Here is a 21,621-nt window from a genome sequence, read left to right as displayed (position 1 = left end):
ATAATTATGTTCTTCTCTTTGGCCACAGCATATTCTTCTGGGAATCCACCTGGGCCAAACACTGCAGAGGCATCTTTCATAATCTACACTTTCCTAGATAAGAAAACGTTGTTGTGTGAATGTAACTAAGTTTTGCTTGCCTGCAGTGAGGGGTTTCTTTATCTCAAACTCTTTGATGAGTGCTAATCTGTTTCCCCTTCGTTTTTCTTGAGTGTTAAAAACTTTGCTCTCATTGCTCCCCCCAGGCATGGCTTAGCAGCTCCCCCAAAGCCACGGGTTTACTGTATAGAATCTGCTCCAGGTAGGTCTGAAATGCAGACTCCACAGCTAGGTAGATGCAGGCTCTCAGATGATCACAAGTACTCTTTGGGTGCCAAAATGGGATTCTGCAGAGCTCATGAAATGCAGTTACATGTGCTGAAGCAGTCTGGGATTCGTGGAGCTGATGTGAACATTGTTCAAGCAGAAGCGATTGCTGAGGAACTTAGCATGGGCACTTGGAGGGAGATTCTTGGGTCACCCAGCAGTGCTTTGCCAACTGATTTGTGAGGACTGAGGGATAGCTCCCAAAATATCCAGCTGCCTTTGACCAGGATGCTAGCCACTGCAAATGGGAGTGGGAATTCCATTCTGGAGGAGCTGGGGGCAATCTCAGGAGTAAAGGTGTGTTTGCTTTATCCTGAAACCAAAATCCAATTCCATTTAAATCTTTTGCTTACCCATAGTATCCAAAAAGCTCTGTGCTGTTGGTTCCCAACCACACACCAAAGGTAATTGATCACACGTGGCCTTGCCTGGTTAGACCTGCCGTAAAATGACTGAGTGTTGCAACATTTGGACTGACATACTGCCATGTACTGCCTTTGAACTGGGAGGAGAATGAAAGTGCAAACAGTTGGTGCTTTAAACATTGAACCATTCCATGTCTGTGCTCATCAAAAATGCAGAGTGTCAATGGATGTTGTTAATGCCTGAAAGCTGCTGATTTGTCTGAAGGAGAAGATCTACGTGCTTCTGTTTCCTCTAAAGCATTCTAATGATGAAGAGTAACATGCAGAGACACGGATTTATGCAAACCTCACTTCAGAGAAGCCTTGAGTGCTAGCCTCATGGAGCAGACTCCCCTCTTGTATAAATAAATCATTGATCCTACTGCAGAGCTCAGGGAGGTTTACAGAGCCCAGGCCCATGGGAAAATAGGTTTGTCCAAGGTGCCTTGTTCATGCTTGGGATTCAGCCAGCTGTCCATAGCAAGAGGTGATGCTGCACTAATGTAAACTCTAAGGACTGGCAAAGAAAACTACAATTCACATCCATTGGGCAGATCCTGCTTCCTGGCAGGAATTGATTCAGTTTGGTGTAAACTGTAGGATTTTCTTGTCCACGCTTTGGGTTTCTCTTAGTGCAGATGACTCCACTTGCTGGTGGTTGAACAAGGGCTAATTCCAAATACAGACAAGGCCTGAGGTGATGTACCAGATCTCCAGGATTTGAGGTGTTGACCACATTTTTGTGAAGCATCTTTGCTCCCCGAGTGATCGAGCTGCATTGGCGTTGGCTTTGGAGGGAGCCTCTGACCCCACTCTGATTCCCTGGCAGAAGACGCTGCAAATACAGGCTGGCAGCAAAGGGCTGGGAGGGCGGGGAGGGCCAGCATCTCTTTCTTTTTTAAATGGGGAAAAATTAAGGGGAAAAAAGTCCTCTTTTATTCTTTCAATACAGTTCCCAGCAGGAAGATCAGGATAGGAGGCTCCCGCTTGCTCCAGATTAAAGGAACCCGCAGTTTCCGGGTGAAGAAGGGGGGTTCCCTTTCCAGCATTCGCCGGGCCGGCAGCCTAAAGAGCACCAAGTTATCACGGCAGGACTCAGAGTCTGAGAATGAGGAGCTGCAGCTGTCCCACAGCAGGGACACTGTCACTGATATAGGTAACTTAGATGAGTGGGCGGAAAGGGAGGGGACAGCAGGAAGGATAAAATTCTCTTGATGTGATCCCAGCAGAGCTAGAAATGATGAGAGAGATCCCCACCTCTGCAGGCTAGGAAAAATCTGGAGCTCTCTTCAGGGACTGCCTGGGCCAGGGCCTGGGAGGAGCACGGTACAAATCCTGGGTGCAGTGTCAGCTCCATGCACAGCTTGTCAGCTCAGAACTGTGTTAAAGCATGAGCTCTTAGAATGCTGGCCTGCCAGCTGAACGCTTGCTGTCTGTAGGGGAGCACATGCACCTGTGTATCTGCACATACACACACCCCCCTAAATCACAGGATATCATGAATACATGAGGTGATATGTATATATGATATTTTATTGTCCATAGCAACAGATTGGCTATATGTGTGTATATATTTATATATAAACACATATGTATTTAGGCATGAACTTCATATTCTGTGTCAGATATGATGTCATAAGCATGTCTGGTGACATGTAAAACATGTATTCATATATGCAGAGCATTAACATTCACATGCTGCACACTATATTTCTACATACTGGCATATAGATTTATTTTTGTGGTTTACAGGTGCTTTCTTTAGTATTTAAAAGATGGATGTCTGTAAATTTATCTTATGGGAACAAGATGTGCATCCTACTTTGTGAAATCTCCATCACAGTTGAATTAAAGGGATTCCCTTCACGATTGGTGTTAACCAAAAGCTGTGGATACATTTAGAGCTGGAATAACCTCCCAAGTTTAATGGTCATTTTTATGTTGCCCAAAAGATGCTTCAGTAGGAGAACACGGAGAGTGGGATTGTCAATTCTGTAAACTTTGACGAGTCACAGTTCACTTAAAGAAGAGAAAAAGGGTAAACTAAAAGTAATTTCCAGCCAAGTCCTAATATCATTAGTACTAGTTTTATAGGAGGCCCATAGGGTGTGAAGTGGTTAGGGGAAACACAGGGGTCAGTGAAATTCTCAGGGAAATCTCTCCCTTGGCTGAGGTCTGAAGTGTTCTAGTGTTCTAGAATCAGGATTTTTTTCCCCTTTCATCCCCATGGCATTAGCAGTTTCTATGGGCAATTAGCAGGGATTTTCCTGTTGGCATTTCCAGTTGGGTGCCACTTCTGGTTGGATTTTTGTTGACTTTTTTAACCACAGAGCCCAGTCAATGCAGATCACTAAACCAACCATTTGCAGCATCTGAATGGTGCTGAAAGAATTTGTTCATGATGGTTTTGGATTATCCATTTCCCTTCCATTAAAGAAAAAAAAACTAAAAATGGAGGGACAGACGTTTGCTACTGACAAGATGGCCCATGGGTCAAGTCCAAATAGTTCTTGTAAGTGTCAAGCCAGCAGAGGACTGGGGAGGGATGTCCCGATGCAGTCTTTCCAGTGTGACACACTCTGTGTACTCTCATCTGTTCCCACAAGGCTGGCCTGGCTTACAAGTGCTGTCCCTAGTCTTAAAGCACACAGGGAGCAGTAAAAACAACAACCTTTTGGGTATTTTTCTTTTGAAGAAGGGAGCCCTTGGAGCGCGAGCGAGCCCAGCATCGAACCCGAGGTACTGAGCAGCACGGGCATGGAGGAGAACTATCACCGGAACATGTCCTGGCTGCACGTAAGTACAAGCTGCCAGAAGTGCTCCCAAGGATGGCATTTTCAACTAAGAACACCTTGGTCTGGCAAAAAACAGATCACAGTTTGTGCTTTTCCCATATAGCATAAAGGATCTCAGGTGTAAGTAAGCTGCGACCTTTGGGGATTGTGTGTTTGCCATTTCTGAAATGGAATTAAACCTCCTTCTCTCTAGTTCATATATTTGATTTGTTTTCTCCCTAGGTGTGCAGGGACAGCCGTGCTGCCTCAGCTGAAAAATAAATTAGCTCAGTACCTTATCTCCAGCATGGCCAGTAGTGTGTGTTTCAGGGAGAGCAACACAATGGGCTACAGTGTGAGCTGGGCTTCTGGGAAGTGGCATTTTAGAAACTGCCTGTATAAGCCAACAGGGCCTTGTTGAACAGGGGCTAATTCCAAATACAGACAAGGCCTGAGGTGATGTACCAGATCTCCAGGATATGAGGCAGTTTGTGTAGTCTTGACTCTGTCCAGCAGCAGACAGGGGTACAACAGTGCAGATATGGTTTGGCCATGCAGGGTCTAAGGCATCCCTTTGGGCAATCTCTGTGCCCTAGACTTAAATCTCTGTGATTTAGACTTGCCAGAAGTCAATTGGGCAAGTCTGCATTGCTGTGCCATGATTGATGGTGTCCTGTGTGAGCACAGACACTCTGACTTCTGAGTTGCCTTTGGGAATGGCAGCTTGATATCTGACTTGATATTTTCATTTTTCAATACTGACTTGATGTCTTCATTTTTTTCCCTGGGTATTTCACAGAGCTGCCCCATTCCTATGGGGTGTGGGCAAAAACAGGCTTAATCTAATAGTTTGATGTCAGAAAAAGTTTTTGATAGTTTTCTTTTTCAGATGAGGCTGGCAGGGCAGGGAACTTGAATGCCATGTCTTCCAATCTAGTACCTCAATCCCTGGACTACCCTGCTTTCTTTAGTACTCCAATGCTCTTGGTAATGGTTACACCTCATTTGGAAATTGCAGTGTACTAAAGTGAGTACATATGTGTACTAAAGTGTTGGACATATGTGTTTGTATTAGAGGCTGCATTACTAGTGGATAAGGGAATTTCCCTAGTTAGAAGCTTAAGATACATCATGGTGTCCTTGCTCAGTGTGGGAAGCTGCATGAACTCATGAATTCTGAAAGAAACTTGAGATGTTTGTCTCACTTTACATGAGATAACCTTGCACAGGAGAAAGGATTGAAAAATCACCTGATACAGTTAATGACACACAGGTACCAATATTACATGACAATGCTATTTTTTTCCATTTGTTAGAAAGGAGGTGTGGGTAGATGGTCACTAAAACTACAGGCAAAACAAAAGCCTGCTTTACTTAGTTGCCACAAGCAAACAACTCCAAAGGATCGCTGGTTCCAGTTGCTGCTGTGAAGGCATCAACATTTCCTTTACATGTCCTTTAGGGAGCCTGGTGTCCTCACTACTCTAAATTACAGCAATTTGTAACAGTGGACCAGAGGCTGGTAGAAGCTCTACACTGCTGCTGTATGATTTGCACATTGATAAAAATACTGAGTTATTCTTGACTGACCCCAAAATGATAGGAGGCCAGAACAAGGAGGCAAACACAGGAATCCCACAAACATTCCATAGATTTATTTTAGGTTAAGCTCCTGTCATTTTTAGAAGTTTCAGTATTTTAAGGTTGAGAAGGATGTGGCAGCCTGGAGAGAGAGACATCAGACTGCAGCTGCACAGACATAGACACAGTGGATGAAAAATTGGGATAGCTTCCTTCTGGTAGTTCTGGGTACTTCTGCACTGGATTGTGGGGGGGAACACAAAGATTCATAAAGGCCTCTTAAGACCTGCAGTGTGAATGGCTTGGAGATGTCTGTGTGTTTTCCTCAGTGCTAATAAGAGGCTGGGTTTGTGTGTAATGTGAAGATCAATGTACAAAGAGCTGCTGGGCTGAGCTTTGCTCCTCTGGCAGGAAACCATCTGAGTTACACCAGAGAATGGTCACTCAAGTGGAGACTTGCCAGGGCTATCTTCAATTAAGTAGCTTAGAGACTAATACCAGTGTTTCTGCAGCAGGGCTCAGAATAGCTAAATTCCAAAATATTTACCTGATTTCTAGCTAAGTTTTACTACTCCTTGCTGCCATATGGCAACACTAGTAGAAACAGCAACTGAGCCAGCTCCCATAGAGCTGGGCTGGATGGGTCTGCCCAATGACATGCAGAGCAACTGACACAGCTTATTTCTACCTGAGAGCATCCTGAGATATTTCCCTCTGCACCCCTTGAAGGAAACTAACCCCAAGCATGGTGGGTTTGCAGCTTTATTAACAATTGCGTGGTTGATGGTTTCCAGTCCAAGCTCTCATATCAGAATGGTGATACAAACTGAGAGTATGCTGTTTTCCTCACCCTTAACCTTGCCACTAGCCAAATATACACATCTATAGCAGCTCTGTTCCTTTTCTTTGTTAGCACTAATGTTTCTTTAGCCATGCCCAGCTAGTTTGCAAACCTTTTGTCAGTATGAAGACCTACACAGACAAATACCTTTTTAAACCTGCGTTGAGCTTCACACCTCCCTAGCTAGGCTGAGAAAAAGCTGGCTTGCCCATCCCAATCCCTGCCTGTGCAGCTCCGTTTTCTGTAGGCAACCGTTTATGCTTTAATTTCCAGGTTATGATCCTGTTGTGCAACCAGCAAAGTTTCATCTGCACACACATTGACTACTGTCACCCCCACTGCTACCTGCACCACAGCCGCTCCTGCGCCCGCCTTGTCCGCGCCATCAAACTGCTCTATGGGGACACAGTGGACTCCCTGAGGGAAAACAGCACCCTGAACAACGTGGCAAGAGGCAAAAAGCAGAAGGAAGTGAGTAGATGGAAAAAGCAGTATGTTTTAGGGTTGGTCCAGACATGTCATGGTTGCCTTTGCAAACTGCGTGATGTACTCATACAGCTCTTTCATGACAAAATGGATACAGGTTTTCCTAAGCTTGGCTTTGCTGTAAAAAAACCCCTGAATGCTGAATTAAGTCATTAATGTTGAATTAAATCATTCAGCATTATTTAAGGAATGTCATCTCTATTGACTGGGATGAATCTTAGTTGCTGATAAGGTCATTTCAAAAGCTTACAACCTGACTTCACTTTTAATGCTCTTTTGTGGCCTCTACTTACTACCCTGTGGATTCTGTCTCTCTTTGTTCATGTTTTTTCTTGTCTATTGGTAATAATCACTCTTGAAATTCTTGTAAAATCTTATATAGTTTCTTTCTTTTAGGTCTGATCTCTCAGCTGTTCCAAGAATTGTACACATTGATCTTTAATGTTTGTCTCCTTTTAATGACCCTTTCAGCAGGGTATTCAGACAACTTTGTGCCTTTTTATATGTAAAAGTGTACTTTTAACGTCAGTGGAAATACATTTCTGCTTTCAGGAAAGTGCCCACCCAGACACCAACTGAATTGTGTCAACAGTTAAACCACAGCAGGCAGACTACAGTTATCCTGAATAATTGTAATGGCAGAGCCATTCAACTGCTTGGCAGTAACACTGAAGACAAAAGTGTTCATGGAACTGTCACGAAGCTTTCAGCTGGGTAAAGAGGCTGGCAGTGGCATACGAAGGGGAAAAATTAATTATGCTTTTTTCACCAACCAGGAGATTGTTTGTTTCCTGTCAAGTTAGGAAATTGAGGGATGTTTTCATGGAATAAAGCACAGAGCAGGTGAATCAGAATCTAATGTTTCTGCTATCCTGAAAACTGTAAACCCCACATTTTTCCTCTAGCACGGAAAAGCACAAGTTGTTTAGAAAGAGAAGCAGTCATTTCCTCTGCAGAAGGCAGGCAAGAGATGAGTAGCTGGTGTGTTTCATGAAAGGCAGCAAAAGAAGTGTGCATTTCTTTGGCTTGTTTCATCCCTAGCTTTGAATTGCACGACAGAGATAGGCATTTCATCATACATCAAACCATCAAAGCATTTAAGAAACAGCAGGAAAAAAGAATTTGAGAGGCAGTGAGGTCTCCTACAGACACGCGCAGGGTGTTTGCACAGACCTCACTTCCAGAGAGAAATTGACAATCTTTGCTTTTTTTCATAGTCCAAGAAGGACATGGAAGTGTGTCCAGAGAAGGGAATGGAGAGGAGGAAGGGGCAGGAGCACCAGGAGTAGCTGAGGGAGCTGGGGGAGCTCAGCCTGGAGAAAAGGAGGCTCAAGGGGACTTCCTCATTCTCCAAAACTGACAGGAGGGTGCAGCCAGGTGGATGTTTGTTGTTGATATCTTATTGTATTTCATATTTCTGGAGTCCCATACTCTTGTTACGATATTCTTAAAGTCCATACCTTCTAGCTGGTTTTCTACCATGCAGCTCCTCTCTGCTGTGCAGTTCCTCATGGCTTCACAGGGGCTCCTTCTGGGCTCTCGACCCACCCCCTTTTATCCCAGTTGCCTTCATGAGCTACAGCTGCTACCCAACCAAGGACCCCACAGCTGTAGCTCATCCAGAGCAACAGGACCCACCTATCCAATACATAGGACTCTCACTACATTTCCCCCTTTTTCTATTACTAACAGATGTATTCAAATACAATATAGATATTCAAGTACAATATATTCATTCCCTTTACAATACATGTTTTATCCCAAGACTCAAAGGCCTCGTACACCACACAAGTACAATACACACAATCTTCCACAGCTCTTCAGGCTGCTACAGCTCTCAGGCTGTCCTTATTTTCCACAGCTCTTCAGGCTGCATACCTCCATCATGTCGGGGTCACCAATTGTTGTTGTTATCTTATTGTATTTCATATTTCTAGAGTCCCATACTCTTGTTATGATATTCTTAAAGTCCATACCTTCCAGCTGGTTTTCTACCATGCAGTTCCTCATAGCTTCACAGGGGCTCCTTCTGGGCTCTCGACCCACCCCCTTTTATCCCAGTGGCCTTCATGAGCTACAGCTGCTGCCCAACCAAGGACCCCGCAGCTGTAGCTCATCCAGAGCAACAGGACCCACCTATCCAATACATAGGACTCTCACTACAGATGTTGAGCTTTGCTCCAAGGAAACAAGGGACAAGACTGAGAGGTAATGGCTCAGGGCCATTTGAGTTACACCAGGGAAGGTTTAGATCGAATATTAGCAAAAAATTTCTTCTCTGATTGGTTTGTCCAGCCCTGGCACAGGCTGCCCAGTGAGGCAGTGGAGTCACCATCCCTGGAGGACTTAAAAAAAAGCAAGGATGTGGCACTTGGGGACATGATTTAGTGGTGGACTTGGCAGCATTAGATTATTGGTTTGACTTTAGAGGTCTTTTCCCACATCAGTAATTCTATGATTCTGTGAGAGGAATCATTCTGTACACTGAACACTTCCATTGGTAATTTTTTAGAGAGAACCTGTAGACTTTTTGCCTATAACCTACTTAACTAAATACATGGGTGTGCCACCAGTGAAGATTACACAGAGAACATTAAAATTGTTCATTTGGTTTACTGACTTCTGCCTTAAGATTTTATTGGCAAAGGCATTGTTAAAAATAGAAGAAAATTGGATGAAATGTGTTGTCCCACTGATACTAGGCCTGTTGCCAGCAAAGAAGGCTTTGTGCTACAGCTCTGGTACCAGATGGTTTCTAGTATATGGAAATTCCTCTTGTACATAATCTCCTTTTCCACATTTTGAGCAATATAAAAGTGAACTCCACTTTGTTTTTATTTCCTTCCAGTGCTCAGACAAGTCATGCTTGAGAACTCCTTCTCTTAAAAAGAGAGTGATCGATATCAACTTGGAAGGGAAGAAGGACTCTGGAATGCTAAAATACATCAGGAATCAGGTATTGATTAGACCATATGCTAGTTAGTGAGGCAGATATATAGGTGCCATGTTAAAATGCAACAAGAGGGAAAATAAATATGGATCTCTAAGCCCATGTGAAGAGCTGTTCCTGAATATCAATCAGTTCAGCTCTACATCTTTTCCCAGTCTGAGTAGTACTAAATTTAAACTTCTTAAGGAAACATGGTCAAAGAATCCTTTAAATATTTACCATTAAATCACAATCTGCATCTCTGGCTTTCCATAGTGCCATATGCACCAGAGCTGAGGATTAAAAAAAAAAACAAAGAATTCACAGGTATGTTTAACTGCAGCCTGTCAGTTTACAGTATTTGTTTTCTTTCTTCTTACTTGTTCAAAGTTCCTGAAGAAGCAACAGCCTGTTCTTAGCGAGAGTTTAATGGACCTGTATTGCTGGTTGTGCACCACTTTGGGAGAGTTTGGCTTTCCTTCTGTCCTCGTTTTTGGTGTTTTGATGATGTGAGGGACAAGCAAAAAACTCTAATTTGGAAACACTGTCCTTTCAGTATAAGCTGAAGGCCACGTCCCTTCTGTGGAGCATTTTCTGAAATAGTTGAACTTAGAAGTTATTGGTGGGTAATTTGCAGACCAAAACCAGAGTAAAATCACTGAGTGTGTTCTCCCCTGTGGACAGTTTGCTCAGCCCTGAGGCGTGGCTTGGTTTGTTGCAGGTGATGAGCCTGTCCCCTGCCCCTCTGTCGCTGCTGATCAAGGCGGCTCCCATCCTCACCGAGGAGATGTACGGGGACATCCAGCCAGCAGCCTGGGAGCTCCTGCTCAGCGTGGACGAGCACATGGCTGGGGCAGCAGGTGAGACAGCCACACACTCAGGGTGGCTGCTGTGGCTGCACAACTCACAGCACTTGGCAGTTCTGCAGTGGAGGAACCTGAATGGCACCACACGTTTCTTGGTTTTCATAGACCTTTGTGTGCTCTGTGGAAAAGAGGTGGTCAGAAGGATCAGGAGGGCACTCTCTCTGGGGCCCTGAATGTGGTGGATGTTTGGAGAATATTAAAATTAGTATTTGTGTTCAATTGGGTTTGTAGGCAGAGGAAACACTGTGATTCAGGCTGTCCAGAGTCTACTGAAGCATTCTGTATGTTGCCTCATGGAAATGTTAGTACTGATGCCTTGAGAAGGCTGACCTGGAACAGAGGCTAGATGGAAATAAAGAATAAAGCAGGGATTTATTAAAAGGCCTCAATGGATCCACCTTGGGCAGCACAAGAGCCCAGCCAGGGCTGCACCCAAGATGAACCCAAATGGTCACAAAATAGACACTCGGTCATGGGGTCTCTCCCTTTTATAAGTTCTGGTCCATTTGCATATTGGAGTTAATTGTCCAGTTATAGCTTTAGCCCATGAAGTCCCACCCTTCTTGTTTTTCTCTCTTCAGTCCACATTGTTTATGCTCTTGGGCCTGAAATCTGTATCAGCTGTCCTTAGTCCCCAGCTGGAGCAGGAATTGTTTTGTCTCCCTACTCTGTGAAGAGAGCTCACCATCCCCTAACATGGAGCTCACACACTAAAGCAGCACAGAATCTGAAAAATATAAAAGCTAAAACCTAAAGTATTAGTACCAATTGAGAGCTCATACCAAAAGTGACACAGGGAATGAGAGTGAAACTGTCATAGCTCCTGTCAAGCTGTATGGAAAATTCCCATGTTGCTTGGAGACAGCAGCATTGCTCATTAAGTACTGTTATTGTACTAAATATCTAAAATTTTCCATTTCCACTTGGTTTTAAAGTACACAGATGATTGCTGATGACACATAGTTGAGAGGCATCTTTAAGAGAGATGATTAGGACATCATATACTTGTGAAAGCAGGACTTTGAAATTTTGCACCTGGCATGAAATTTATTACCATCATATACGTTGTTGCAAAGTAGTAATAAGAATTTTTCCACTTTGAGCTTGGATCTTCTCCCATGGAAATTATCTAGGTTCAGAGTTTATCCCTTGGCCAAAAGATGACTGACCTACGGACCAGCTGTGAAAAAATAAACAGGATATGTCAGAAGAAATATTTCCTTAGCAATTCAAAGTATTAATGCTACTGTAAAGCATGATGTACAATTACCTAGAACACAGCACTTAAATGCACAATTTTGGTCCCTGAAGTGAGATATTTATGTGTAACAGATGCTGTTAGGACAGCAGGAAGAATGAGGGGCCTATATGATATGTAGGATATTTATTTAATGGATTCAGATGAAGAAATAATCTGCCTGATGCAGTACTCCTTTCTCTGCTTCAAGTCCCTTTCTAAAGGAATAATTTTGGATACTTTTTAAACTATATGATCTTAGAGGTCCTTTTCAACCTTAATGATTCTGTGATTCTAATAAAAAATCTGCATGGGTTACAGGGAATGGGATGAGGAGTGCTATCTGGCTGCTGCTCCAAAGCAGCCTCTGAAATACATCTTCCTTCTTCTCCCTTTCTTGAAGGGAGGACTAAAATCCATTTGAGGGTTTGTAGTAGCTTTTTTTAGAAGAAGGTGAATACAGCCCAAACATAAATTGCATTCATTGAGGTCAAAGCCAGTGCTGCTATACAGAAACTGGATAAAAAGAAAAAAACAGAAGGTGGATAAAAAGAATGCCTTGTTCATGTACTGCAGCACCATCTGCTGACCTCTCCCAAGGCTCTGTTTCTGCTCTTGGTGGCCTCAGAATGAACTCACCCTTTTACATGTGTCCTGCTAAGACTTGTTATAGTCTGAGGAGATCAGAGAGCAGAAGGAACTCTCTGAAGGTCCCCACAGATTTTGAGCAGCACCAGGAGCCCAGGCAGTCAGAGACTAACCCCACAAACACTGCTCTGGGGCCTGGCACCTGCTGAATAAGCATTGAAGAAAACATTGGCAAATGTCTTCTTGCTACTGTGGAGGAGCAGCCACCAAATCTGGAGAGATTATCTTCAGTGCTCTGCAGGGAGCTGCTGGTCAAGGAAGCCATGGATTCTCTGACACCACTGAGCTCCCAGAGCAACAGGAATCCCTCTGCTTCTGCCTCCTGCAGTGCCCCTCTGACACCATCTGCATTCACTGACCTCCATCAGTCTGTACTTTAATTAATGTCTCTTTATATTCAAATATGATCCATTGAAGCAACTATTATAAATAGAGATGGGAGCTTAGATAAGTCCCTGCCTTTTGCCCAGGCCTCTGGCAGCAGGCAGTAGCTTTGTTGGGGCGGCCAGCACCCCAAAACCCACTCTCACTCTCAAATTCTTTAATAATGGCTGATTTGGTTCATTATAGAATAAATTATTTATTTAATAGACACAAAATTAACATACATAAGCTTTTAAACAGACTATTTGCTACACAGGAATAAAACAAAAAGAGCTACTAGTAGAGAACACACAGTGCACAACAGAGGTACCTATGTTACAGCTAGCAAAGAAACAGTACAGCTTAAAATCCAATGTACTGGTGATGAGGTACACATGGAATCTTTCCTCTCAATTCCCAGGGAAAGTGTCTGTGGAGTCACATCTGACCTTGCAGGAGAAGATGGAGAATATCCCCTGTACATTTCAGGGAGTGTGTAGGAGACTTCTGTCCCTGTAGAATTTTGTGTAGCTTTTATAGATTGTAAAGCTGTCTCTCAGGAATTTGTAGCTTATTTCCTCCCACCTGGTTTTACACTCAGTTGTTTATTTGGAGTTTCATTTGTGGCACCACGGATAACTCACTGCTTGACCTTTGTCTGGCCTGAGTCACCTCAATTCTTCATGGAGGTGGGGAAGGCTGTCCAGAGATGTGCACCAGGTGGTGGAAAGGCCAGATAAACTTTTCTGTGGTAGGAGAAGTGTCCTGCCTCAGCTGCCATCATGCTGCTTTGCTTCGTCCTTTGTCTCGCTCTGTTTTCTCTTGGAGACAGATTGGGATCATTGCATGGAGCCCACTGAAATAAAAACTGGTTTATGCATGAAAATATCCAGATGACTTCTACTGGGGCTCTGTCTCCTGTTCCAGAGCTTCTGCTAAAGGCAGAGTTTCTGTTAAATCAGCCTTGATTAAGTAACACAGAAATCACTTGGAAGTGGAACCTTTGAAAGCCGAACTCAATTAGTCCTTTTAATTCAAGAGATGTTCTTATTTTGAACAAGTCACAGCTGAGAAGATCAAAGGGGTACTCTATTTTAAAAAGCAGGTTTTCCAGAAGAATTTGCAAGCTTCAACTGTAATGCTGTGTGGCTCCAAAAGGTGGAATGACACGTGCTTGGTTTCATGAAGCACAATGCAGTTTCCTCTAGGCGTGGTACATTGGTGATCCTATTTGTGGGGTTTCTTTTGGTGTGGGTTTTTACACCTGCAGATTTTCTTTGCAAAATAAATATATTATTGAGAAACACAGGTGATCAGCTGTTCTCTCCCTGCAGCTGCCATGTTCCTGCTGTGTGCTGTGAAAGTGCCAGAGGCTGTTTCTGACATGCTGATGTCCGAATTCCATCACCCAGAAACAGTGCAAAGACTGAATGCCATCCTTAAATTTCACACACTCTGGAGGTTCAGATATCAAGTGTGGCCAAGGATGGAAGAGGGAGCACAGCAGATCTTCAAGGTAGATAAATGAAGCTTAATGATGGTATTTACAGCTCACCTTATGGGATAGATGATTCATGACAGACTGCCATGAAATTTCCTGAAACTCTGTTTTTAGGGAAAAAAAAAATTATTGTATAAGTCTCACTAGTGGGGGAGGTGATATGGAGAAGTCCTGTATAAAAGAGGAAGAATAAAATGGGAGCTCAGGTCAGGAAATATGAGAGAAGATGAGTGCCATACATGGTGCTACAGTGCAGTGAGATACAGAGGTGGGAAAAATTGGCAGAGTTAATTTATGCCTTGGGTCCTTGTGTTCACGTTCAATTAACAATACTGACAATAGTTTGCTGTAACAAGATGTCTTTCATGGTTTTGTTTAGATTCCTCCTCCAAGTATAAACTTTACTCTGCCTTCTCCTGTGCTGGGGATGCCATCTGTGCCAATGTTTGACCCTCCCTGGGTCCCTCAGTGCAGTGGGAGTGTGCAGGACCCTATCAATGAAGATCAGTCGGTAAGCAGACATCCTGAGAGAAAGCACTGATTCCTCTCTGTAGAGGTGTGGGGTAAATTAAGCCAAAAGATGTGGATTAACTCTGAGATTGTTGGGAAAAAATCTAGTATAGTCAGTGTAGGACACAGAATTTTCTACATGGGCATCAAGCTTTTCTGTTTGTTCACTGAGGTACTGCACTGCACCTCATATCCCTGTAAGAGACGCTGACTTAGATCTTAGAAGCACACAGCTGCTCTCTCTCCAAGAGAAGATTTTTTCACTAGAACTGCCGGAGAGACAATTTAGTCTGCACTGGTTCCTGTGGTGTCTCCTGGGATGAGTTTGCACCAAATCTCATTGTAGGTTTATTTCCAATAATTCTCCTGGTGAATCTCTGTTTAGCTGGCACCAGTCTGATTTATATTTAGAAACTGAGCTGATGAACCTCACTGAGGTTAAGCCTTTATCAGAAAATCTGTGTGCACCTTACCTAACAGCTTCAGGCTGTGTTTCTTCTCTCTTGCTCCCAACAGAAGTCCTTTTCTGCCCGAGCTGTGTCCCGTTCCCACCAGCGAGCGGAGCATATCCTGAAGAACCTGCAGCAGGAGGAAGAGAAGAAGCGCCTGGGCAGGGAAGCCAGCCTCATCACTGCCATCCCCATCACTCAGGAGGCCTGCTACGAGCCATCCTGTACACCAAGCTCTGAGCAGGAAGAGGAAGGTGTGCTCTGGGGCCAGGGACTGCATTCCAGCAACCTGAGAGCATTTCCCACAAACACAGAGCGCTGCTCAGGGCAGCGACATCCAGGAAAATTTATTTTTAGTGTTAGGGAAGGTCTCAACCACATCCGGTTGTTGAAGAGTCCAAGTCATTGAGAAAAAGTGTGTTTGAAAATTATAGAGCACTGCTTAGGGCAGTGATGTCCAGGAAAACTGATTTTTAGTGTTAGGAAGGTCCCAACAACGTCCATTTGTTGACGAGTCCAAGTCATTGAGAAAAAGTGTATTTGAAAATCAGTACCAAAAAAGGGACAAAACCTTGGATATATTGAGTTCTTACTGGGTGATAAAGAGACTGACCCCATCTGCCCCAACTTCAGTGGAACTTGGCAGCATTTTACATCTCAAAGCTCCCAGTTTCTTGCAGGATTTAACACAAGAGAATATGCGACAGTAGGAATGAAATCCATCTTTCCTAACTTCAACTTTTTAGAAATTAAAGTGTGGGAGGAATTGCTCTTTGGCTGTATCTGTCTTAAGAAACAGAACTTAGGATATTCTGAATTGCCCCTGAGGTTTTCTACCCTTGTGGTGAATATTGGGGGAACTCAGGTGACCAAATCAACCTCAGTACCAAACTTTGAGTCAGCCAAAATTACATGGCAGGAGTCAGAATAAGCTTAGTCTGTGGGTGAGGAGTTTTACTGGCCCAGGCTAACAGAGCACAAAAACTTCCTTAAAGGCATTCCAAAGTGTGTGCCATTAGGTGAGTAGAGAGTAGATGAGATCTAAGCATACACTGGGTAATCTGCAAGCAGAAATCCTAATTTTTAAGAAAAACTGAGGGCAACAATGAGGGCTAACAGGGAGTGGATGAATAGGTTTTTCCAGGAGCTTTTCCAGGGTTTTTTCCTGTGTTCTTCCAGAGGTTTTCCCAGGATTTTTCCAGAGGTTTTCCAGGATTTTTCCAGAGTTTTTTTCTGGGGTTTATAGGGTTTTTCCCAGGGATTTTCCAGAGGTTTTCCTGGGGTTATTCCAGGGTTTTCCCAAGGGTTTTTCCAGGATTTCTTTCCTGTGTTTTTTCCAGAGGTTTTTCCAGGATTTTTCCAGAGCTTTTTTTCTGGGATTTATTGGACTTTTTCCCAGGGCTTTTTCCAGGGATTTTTCAGGGTTTTCTCTATTAAAATGTGATGCACCAGAGCACTGAACATTCTTATGCACCAATGTTCTGCTGTTTCCCAAAGCATGAGCAAAAAACCTCTCTGGCTGATCTTGACAGCTTTTAAATTGTGTATTCTACACAATTACCCGACAATTTTTCAGCGTTCTGATTGGGTTGCAATTGCTGTCCTTCAAAAGCTTCCTTGGAGCCTGCTGGCTGGATCTGGATTGACATTTCCTGTTCTGTTTGTCAGTAGAAGAAGTTGCCAACCTGGCCTCCCGCCGCCTGTCCGTGAGCCCGTCCTGCACCTCCAGCACCTCCCACAGGAATTATTCCTTCCGCCGCGGCTCCGTGTGGTCGGTGCGCTCAGCAGTCAGTGCAGAAGGTGGGTGACTTCACTTTGCAGCATTCCCTCCTAGGATTCATTCACTGGAAGCCTTTCCTGTTGACCCATAAAGCTCTGGTGTTCCTTTTTGCCAAATATATTCCCAAGCTTGAGCTTCTTTATAATAAGTTACTGCCCTTCGTTATTTTATTTACCCCTCTTGCTCTCATTTTCTGCTTGGAGAGTAGTGCTACAGGGAGCACTCCAGCTGAAAAAAAAGAGATTTTAGCAAAAAGAACTGGGTTGCCTACAAGAAAAGAAATGTAAATTGAAAAATTACGTATTTACAGTGAAAATTCTTGATCAAGAAATTGGCTGGAGGCTTCATTTGTACTTTGAAATAGCTGCAAACCTGTCGTGCTTGCAATGTGTTCTGATCTTTGTTCTGCATGTACAGGCACTAACATATATGTTTGTCTAGATAGTAGCACAGTGTATTCCCTGACTCCTCTTCCTCTCACTGCTCCAGATGAAGAGCACACCACGGAGCACACCCCAAACCACCACGTGCCCCAGCCACCCCAGGCTGTGTTTCCAGCATGCATCTGTGCTGCAGTGCTCCCCATTGTCCACCTGATGGAAGATGGAGAAGTCCGGGAGGATGGAGTAGCTGGTATTGACCTCCATTAAACTTCAAGGCATTGTTGCTCAAGGATGACAGAACCAGTGTCAAAACTTTGAATGTAGATTTGCAATAGAAATGTATCTTTGTAGGGTTTTTAGTTTTTATTTTCTGCATAATTTGTGTTTGGCATTGAGAGGATTTTGCCCCTTCGGAACCCTAAAAAAGCCCCTAATTAAAAGAAATATTGAGAAGCTGAAAAAAATCTAGTGAGGGGATACAAGGATGGTAAGAAGCCCAAAAGAAATATTGAGAAGCTGAAAAATTTTGGTGAGGAGATACAAGGATGGTAAGAAGCGTAACACAAGTGTTCTTTGAGGAGGAACTCTAGGAGCTGGGCTTGTTTGCTGTGATTCAAAGGAAACAGAGAGTTAGAAGAACGCTGACTTCGAGTTTACAGCTTGGGAAGTTCAGTTTAGAAATTATGAAGGAAGTTAATCACCAAGTGCATAATTTCTGTTGATTCTCCATGCACAGGGGTTATCAAACCCTGGCTAGTCATAGCTGTGGTTACTATACCCAGTGTACATGACAGTCCTGCTCCAAGCAGGGCTTGGACTGGAGACCTCTGGAGATCTGTGCCCACTCATATTTTTGTGTTCCAATCACAAGCAGAATGTCACCTCTACACAGCCTGAACATTTTGGTCATGGCCTATGTTATGGTCTTTGTAAATTAATAGTATATTTCCTTGTATTTGTTTTATTGAAAGTGGTAATACCTGGTGGGCTTGGTGGGCTGTTCTGCTTCGTTCATCTCTCACTCATCATGTCAGCTAGTTGTGGATTTAATTTCCTGTTACATTTTGTATTCAGTTTTAGCTGTATGTAGCCAGCCCTCTAAACAATGTATGTGTGATTTTGTGATCAGGAGCTGAGTACTGAAAACAAAATAATGAGTAATTCTATGTTGTTGTTGACCTTCAGAAAATTGCAATTAATTGCACTTGAGGGAGTTGATCATGAACACAATTCCCCTCTGACTACCTAATACTGTTCACCAACACCAGATCAAATCATTCTATGAATCACCATGAAATTGAACTTATTTGCATGAACAAAACAAGTACATGAATTTATTTCTCTCAGTTGCTGGGGTTTTTTTCCAGCTCGAGTTATGAATCCAATCAATTATTTAACAGTTGTGAAGTGCTTCATGTCATGTCACCAGTGGTTAGGGAAGGTTCAAATAACCTGTGATTATTATTTCTGGGATCACTGCACTGGTTACCAGGAATTCCAGTGCATCAAATGGTGTCTTGGGTGTTCAGTATAAAATATGGCAGAGTAAGGAAGAGGACTAGGGAGGTTTTTTTAAGTATAGCAGTTCATGGCTCTTCCAAGAGACAGTTCTGACCTGGTCTCCTTTCTCTCTCCCAGTCAGTGCTGTTGCCCAGCAGGTCCTGTGGAACTGCTTGATTGAGGATCCCTCTACAGTTCTGCGGCACTTCCTGGAGAAGCTCACCATCAGCAATCGCCAGGTACCCTCCCAGGGACAGGGACACAGCTGCCCCTCCCCAGGGACAGGGACACAGCTCCTCAGGGGTGGGGAGCACTCCAGGGACACCACTGGAGAGAGAACATTTGCTGTTATAATGCAGCGTGCCATCATTTGGCCTCAGTCTTTGTCCCCTGATGTAAACAGGACACAGTTGATTTATCAGCTCTAAGCAGAGCTTTTGCTCCCAGCCAAGCTTTGAGCAGCTGTTTAGGGAACATGGCATAGGCATGATGGGAAGAAAAAAAACTTTTGCTTTTCTTCCAGGATGAGCTGATGTATATGCTGAGGAAGCTTTTGTTGAACATTGGAGACTTTCCTGCCCAGACATCTCATATCCTCTTTAACTACTTGGTGAGTAGCTTGTGGGCCCACTGTGCAGCCCAGAATCTCTCCTTTGCCTTCACGTGTGCAATAAATGCACTCAGTTTTTCTTATATAGCTCATACTTGCTCCTGCTTGTGCGTGCAAGCCACCAGGCTTCCACCAGCCTTTCTGGCCTTCTGGGGAGAGGAAAAGGAACCTTTCTGTTTTCATTAAATCCCTAAGCAGCCTGTCATGGATTTCTGAACTGAACCTTGGCCAATGAGTTGAAGACAATTAGAAGGGTCCCAGCACCAAAAAAATTTTAATTATTTTACTTAATTTGGGTTCAGAAAGTGCTTTGCTGATAGACAGTCCTCTTGGAGCAGATCTAGCAACTTCTTTCAAGACTGTGGAGAAATGTAGTTAGGAGGTGTTGCAGACAAGATGTATGCTTCTCCAGGGAGCCCTCTGAAGTTTGTGAGTTGTCTACTTGGCAGCATTTCAGAGCATAAAGAACAGGAAATCTATAACTGCAGACATTCTCACTTCTCCTCATCTGCAGTGGTGCTTAAGGCAGGAGTACATTTTGCCCCCAGTCCTCATGATCTCTAGAAAAAGGAAGAATAGTACAGGCAGATTGTTCTTTAATGCATATAAAATTTCAAGATGAAAGTTTAATGAGTTTATCCCTCTGAATGAAGAAAGGTAGAACAATACTGTTATTCTGTGTTACAGAATATTCTGTGTTCAATGCTCTGCACAGTTAAAAGAGTGTGTACAACCTGACATTCCTCTTTCTCATTCCTTGCAGGTGGGTTTGATCATGTATTTTGTACGGACTCCGTGTGAATGGGGCATGGATGCCATTTCTGCCACTCTCACCTTCCTTTGGGAAGTGGTGGGTTATGTTGAAGGACTCTTCTTCAAGGATCTCAAACAGACCATGAAGAAGGAACAGTGTGAAGTGAAGCTGCTGGTGACGGCTTCAATGCCAGGTATAATAAGTCTTTAAATTTACTTCACTTTATGGCCCAGTTTACCAAAAATAAGATACATCAGGTCTGGATCAGAAAAAAAAACTTTTACAAATGGCTGCATATTTTAAGGCAGTTTTCCTTCAGTTGAGTATTCAGTCAGTAAATTCTACTGCTGATTCCTTGAGATTCAGAAAACCACTTTAGGTTTTAGGAGCTCTAAAAGAAGCAGACAGAAAGTGAATTAGAACAGTATTTCAACCCAGAGCTTTGTGCCAGTTGGGCTGTGAAAGGCTGGAGCAGCATCATTGTAAAACTCGATCATTCAGGCTCGAGATATCTTGCTGATAAACAGGTTTGACCTTTTGCATGTTTCTTCCTCAGAGCTGACAGTTGCTGCTAAAGTCAGCTCATCCTTTTAGGAACAGCTCAATTTCTCATTAAACTGTGGAAGTGGGAGAATATGTTAACACTGCTTAATGGTTCTAGACAGGACTGGCTTAGTCTGCCTGTCCAGGAATGAATTTCAAGTACCACTCTTCCTCCATGGGCAGACTCCTAAAATTGAGTTAATTAAAGAAACCAGGGAGAATGCAACAACTTTTCTTCCTCCAGGCACAAAAACCCTCGTTGTGCATGGACAGAATGAGTGTGACATCCCAACACAGTTACCAGTCCACGAGGACACACAGTTTGAGGCTCTGCTGAAGGTAGGAGTCAGTGTTTGAGATGGACAAACTGCTGACATGACATGCTGCCATACCTGCATGCCAGCAATCCATTCTGCCTGATCATCCTGTCCCAGGCTCAGGGAGGGAAATTCTGCTCACAGGGATGTCTGTCTCCCTGGGAGGGGAGCTTGGTTGCAATAAACAGGCTCTCACATTTAAGGATAATAGAAATACTCTGAAATCAAACCTCACAAATGCAACTACATTTGGAGACACTGCAGCTTGCTGGGTATTTGCTGTATACCTTTGATCAATACACAAATCATTTAAATGTTTGGGTTTATCAGCACTAGAGACGAGAAATTGATCAAGATCAGAGTGAAAATGATGGCTTGGTAGCCACAACAATATTTTGGTAGCCAGGAGCTATGCAGTCGCTTTCTGCCAAAAATTTCCTGAGTGGTTTTAATTGAGCCACATAGGAAACAGATTTGTAAAGGCTTCAGTTTGACTGAGTGTGTTAAATTTTACTGGGAATCACATCTCAGTGTTTGGAAGGGTCAGAACTTCAGTGTCTCTGCATACCACTTATCACTAAATCTTGATAAATACCCAGGCCAATATGGCTCATCCAGTCAGACAAATATGTGTGATATCAAGACATCAAGATAATTAACACCAGTCTTCAGGATTGTGAGGTCAGCATGCTTTGATTATCACAAACATACCTTAATGATTAAAAAAGGAAATAAATAATTAAAGCCCCAACAGTGTGCCAGTCTGATTGAGGCATGCA

General features: G+C 43.4%; 1 protein-coding gene across 11 annotated transcripts in view; it reads left to right on the top strand.

The window, feature by feature from the left end:
- UNC80 (unc-80 homolog, NALCN channel complex subunit) overlaps positions 1–21,621 on the top strand; it is a 122,877-nt gene that overhangs the window by 57,848 nt on the left and 43,408 nt on the right. For 6 of the 11 annotated variants that reach the window (XM_058027900.1, XM_058027902.1, XM_058027898.1 and 3 more), the window contains 14 exons: positions 1,723–1,926; positions 3,466–3,566; positions 6,240–6,437; positions 9,301–9,408; positions 10,103–10,241; positions 13,830–14,011; positions 14,376–14,507; positions 15,023–15,209; positions 16,624–16,755; positions 17,225–17,368; positions 18,757–18,857; positions 19,142–19,228; positions 19,992–20,175; positions 20,770–20,864. In XM_058027900.1, the coding sequence (XP_057883883.1) occupies positions 1,723–1,926; positions 3,466–3,566; positions 6,240–6,437; positions 9,301–9,408; positions 10,103–10,241; positions 13,830–14,011; positions 14,376–14,507; positions 15,023–15,209; positions 16,624–16,755; positions 17,225–17,368; positions 18,757–18,857; positions 19,142–19,228; positions 19,992–20,175; positions 20,770–20,864 (1,994 nt within the window). The remainder of the gene's footprint in view (positions 1–1,722; positions 1,927–3,465; positions 3,567–6,239; positions 6,438–9,300; positions 9,409–10,102; positions 10,242–13,829; positions 14,012–14,375; positions 14,508–15,022; positions 15,210–16,623; positions 16,756–17,224; positions 17,369–18,756; positions 18,858–19,141; positions 19,229–19,991; positions 20,176–20,769; positions 20,865–21,621) is intronic. The other 5 variants (XM_058027906.1, XM_058027905.1, XM_058027904.1 and 2 more) reach the window with 2 other exon arrangements.

The sequence above is a fragment of the Melospiza georgiana genome, chromosome 7 (assembly GCF_028018845.1).
Source record: "Melospiza georgiana isolate bMelGeo1 chromosome 7, bMelGeo1.pri, whole genome shotgun sequence".
Taxonomy (NCBI): Eukaryota; Metazoa; Chordata; class Aves; order Passeriformes; family Passerellidae; genus Melospiza; species Melospiza georgiana.
Note: the sequence above shows the minus strand (reverse complement) of the source record. Positions and strands in the feature narration are given on the sequence as shown.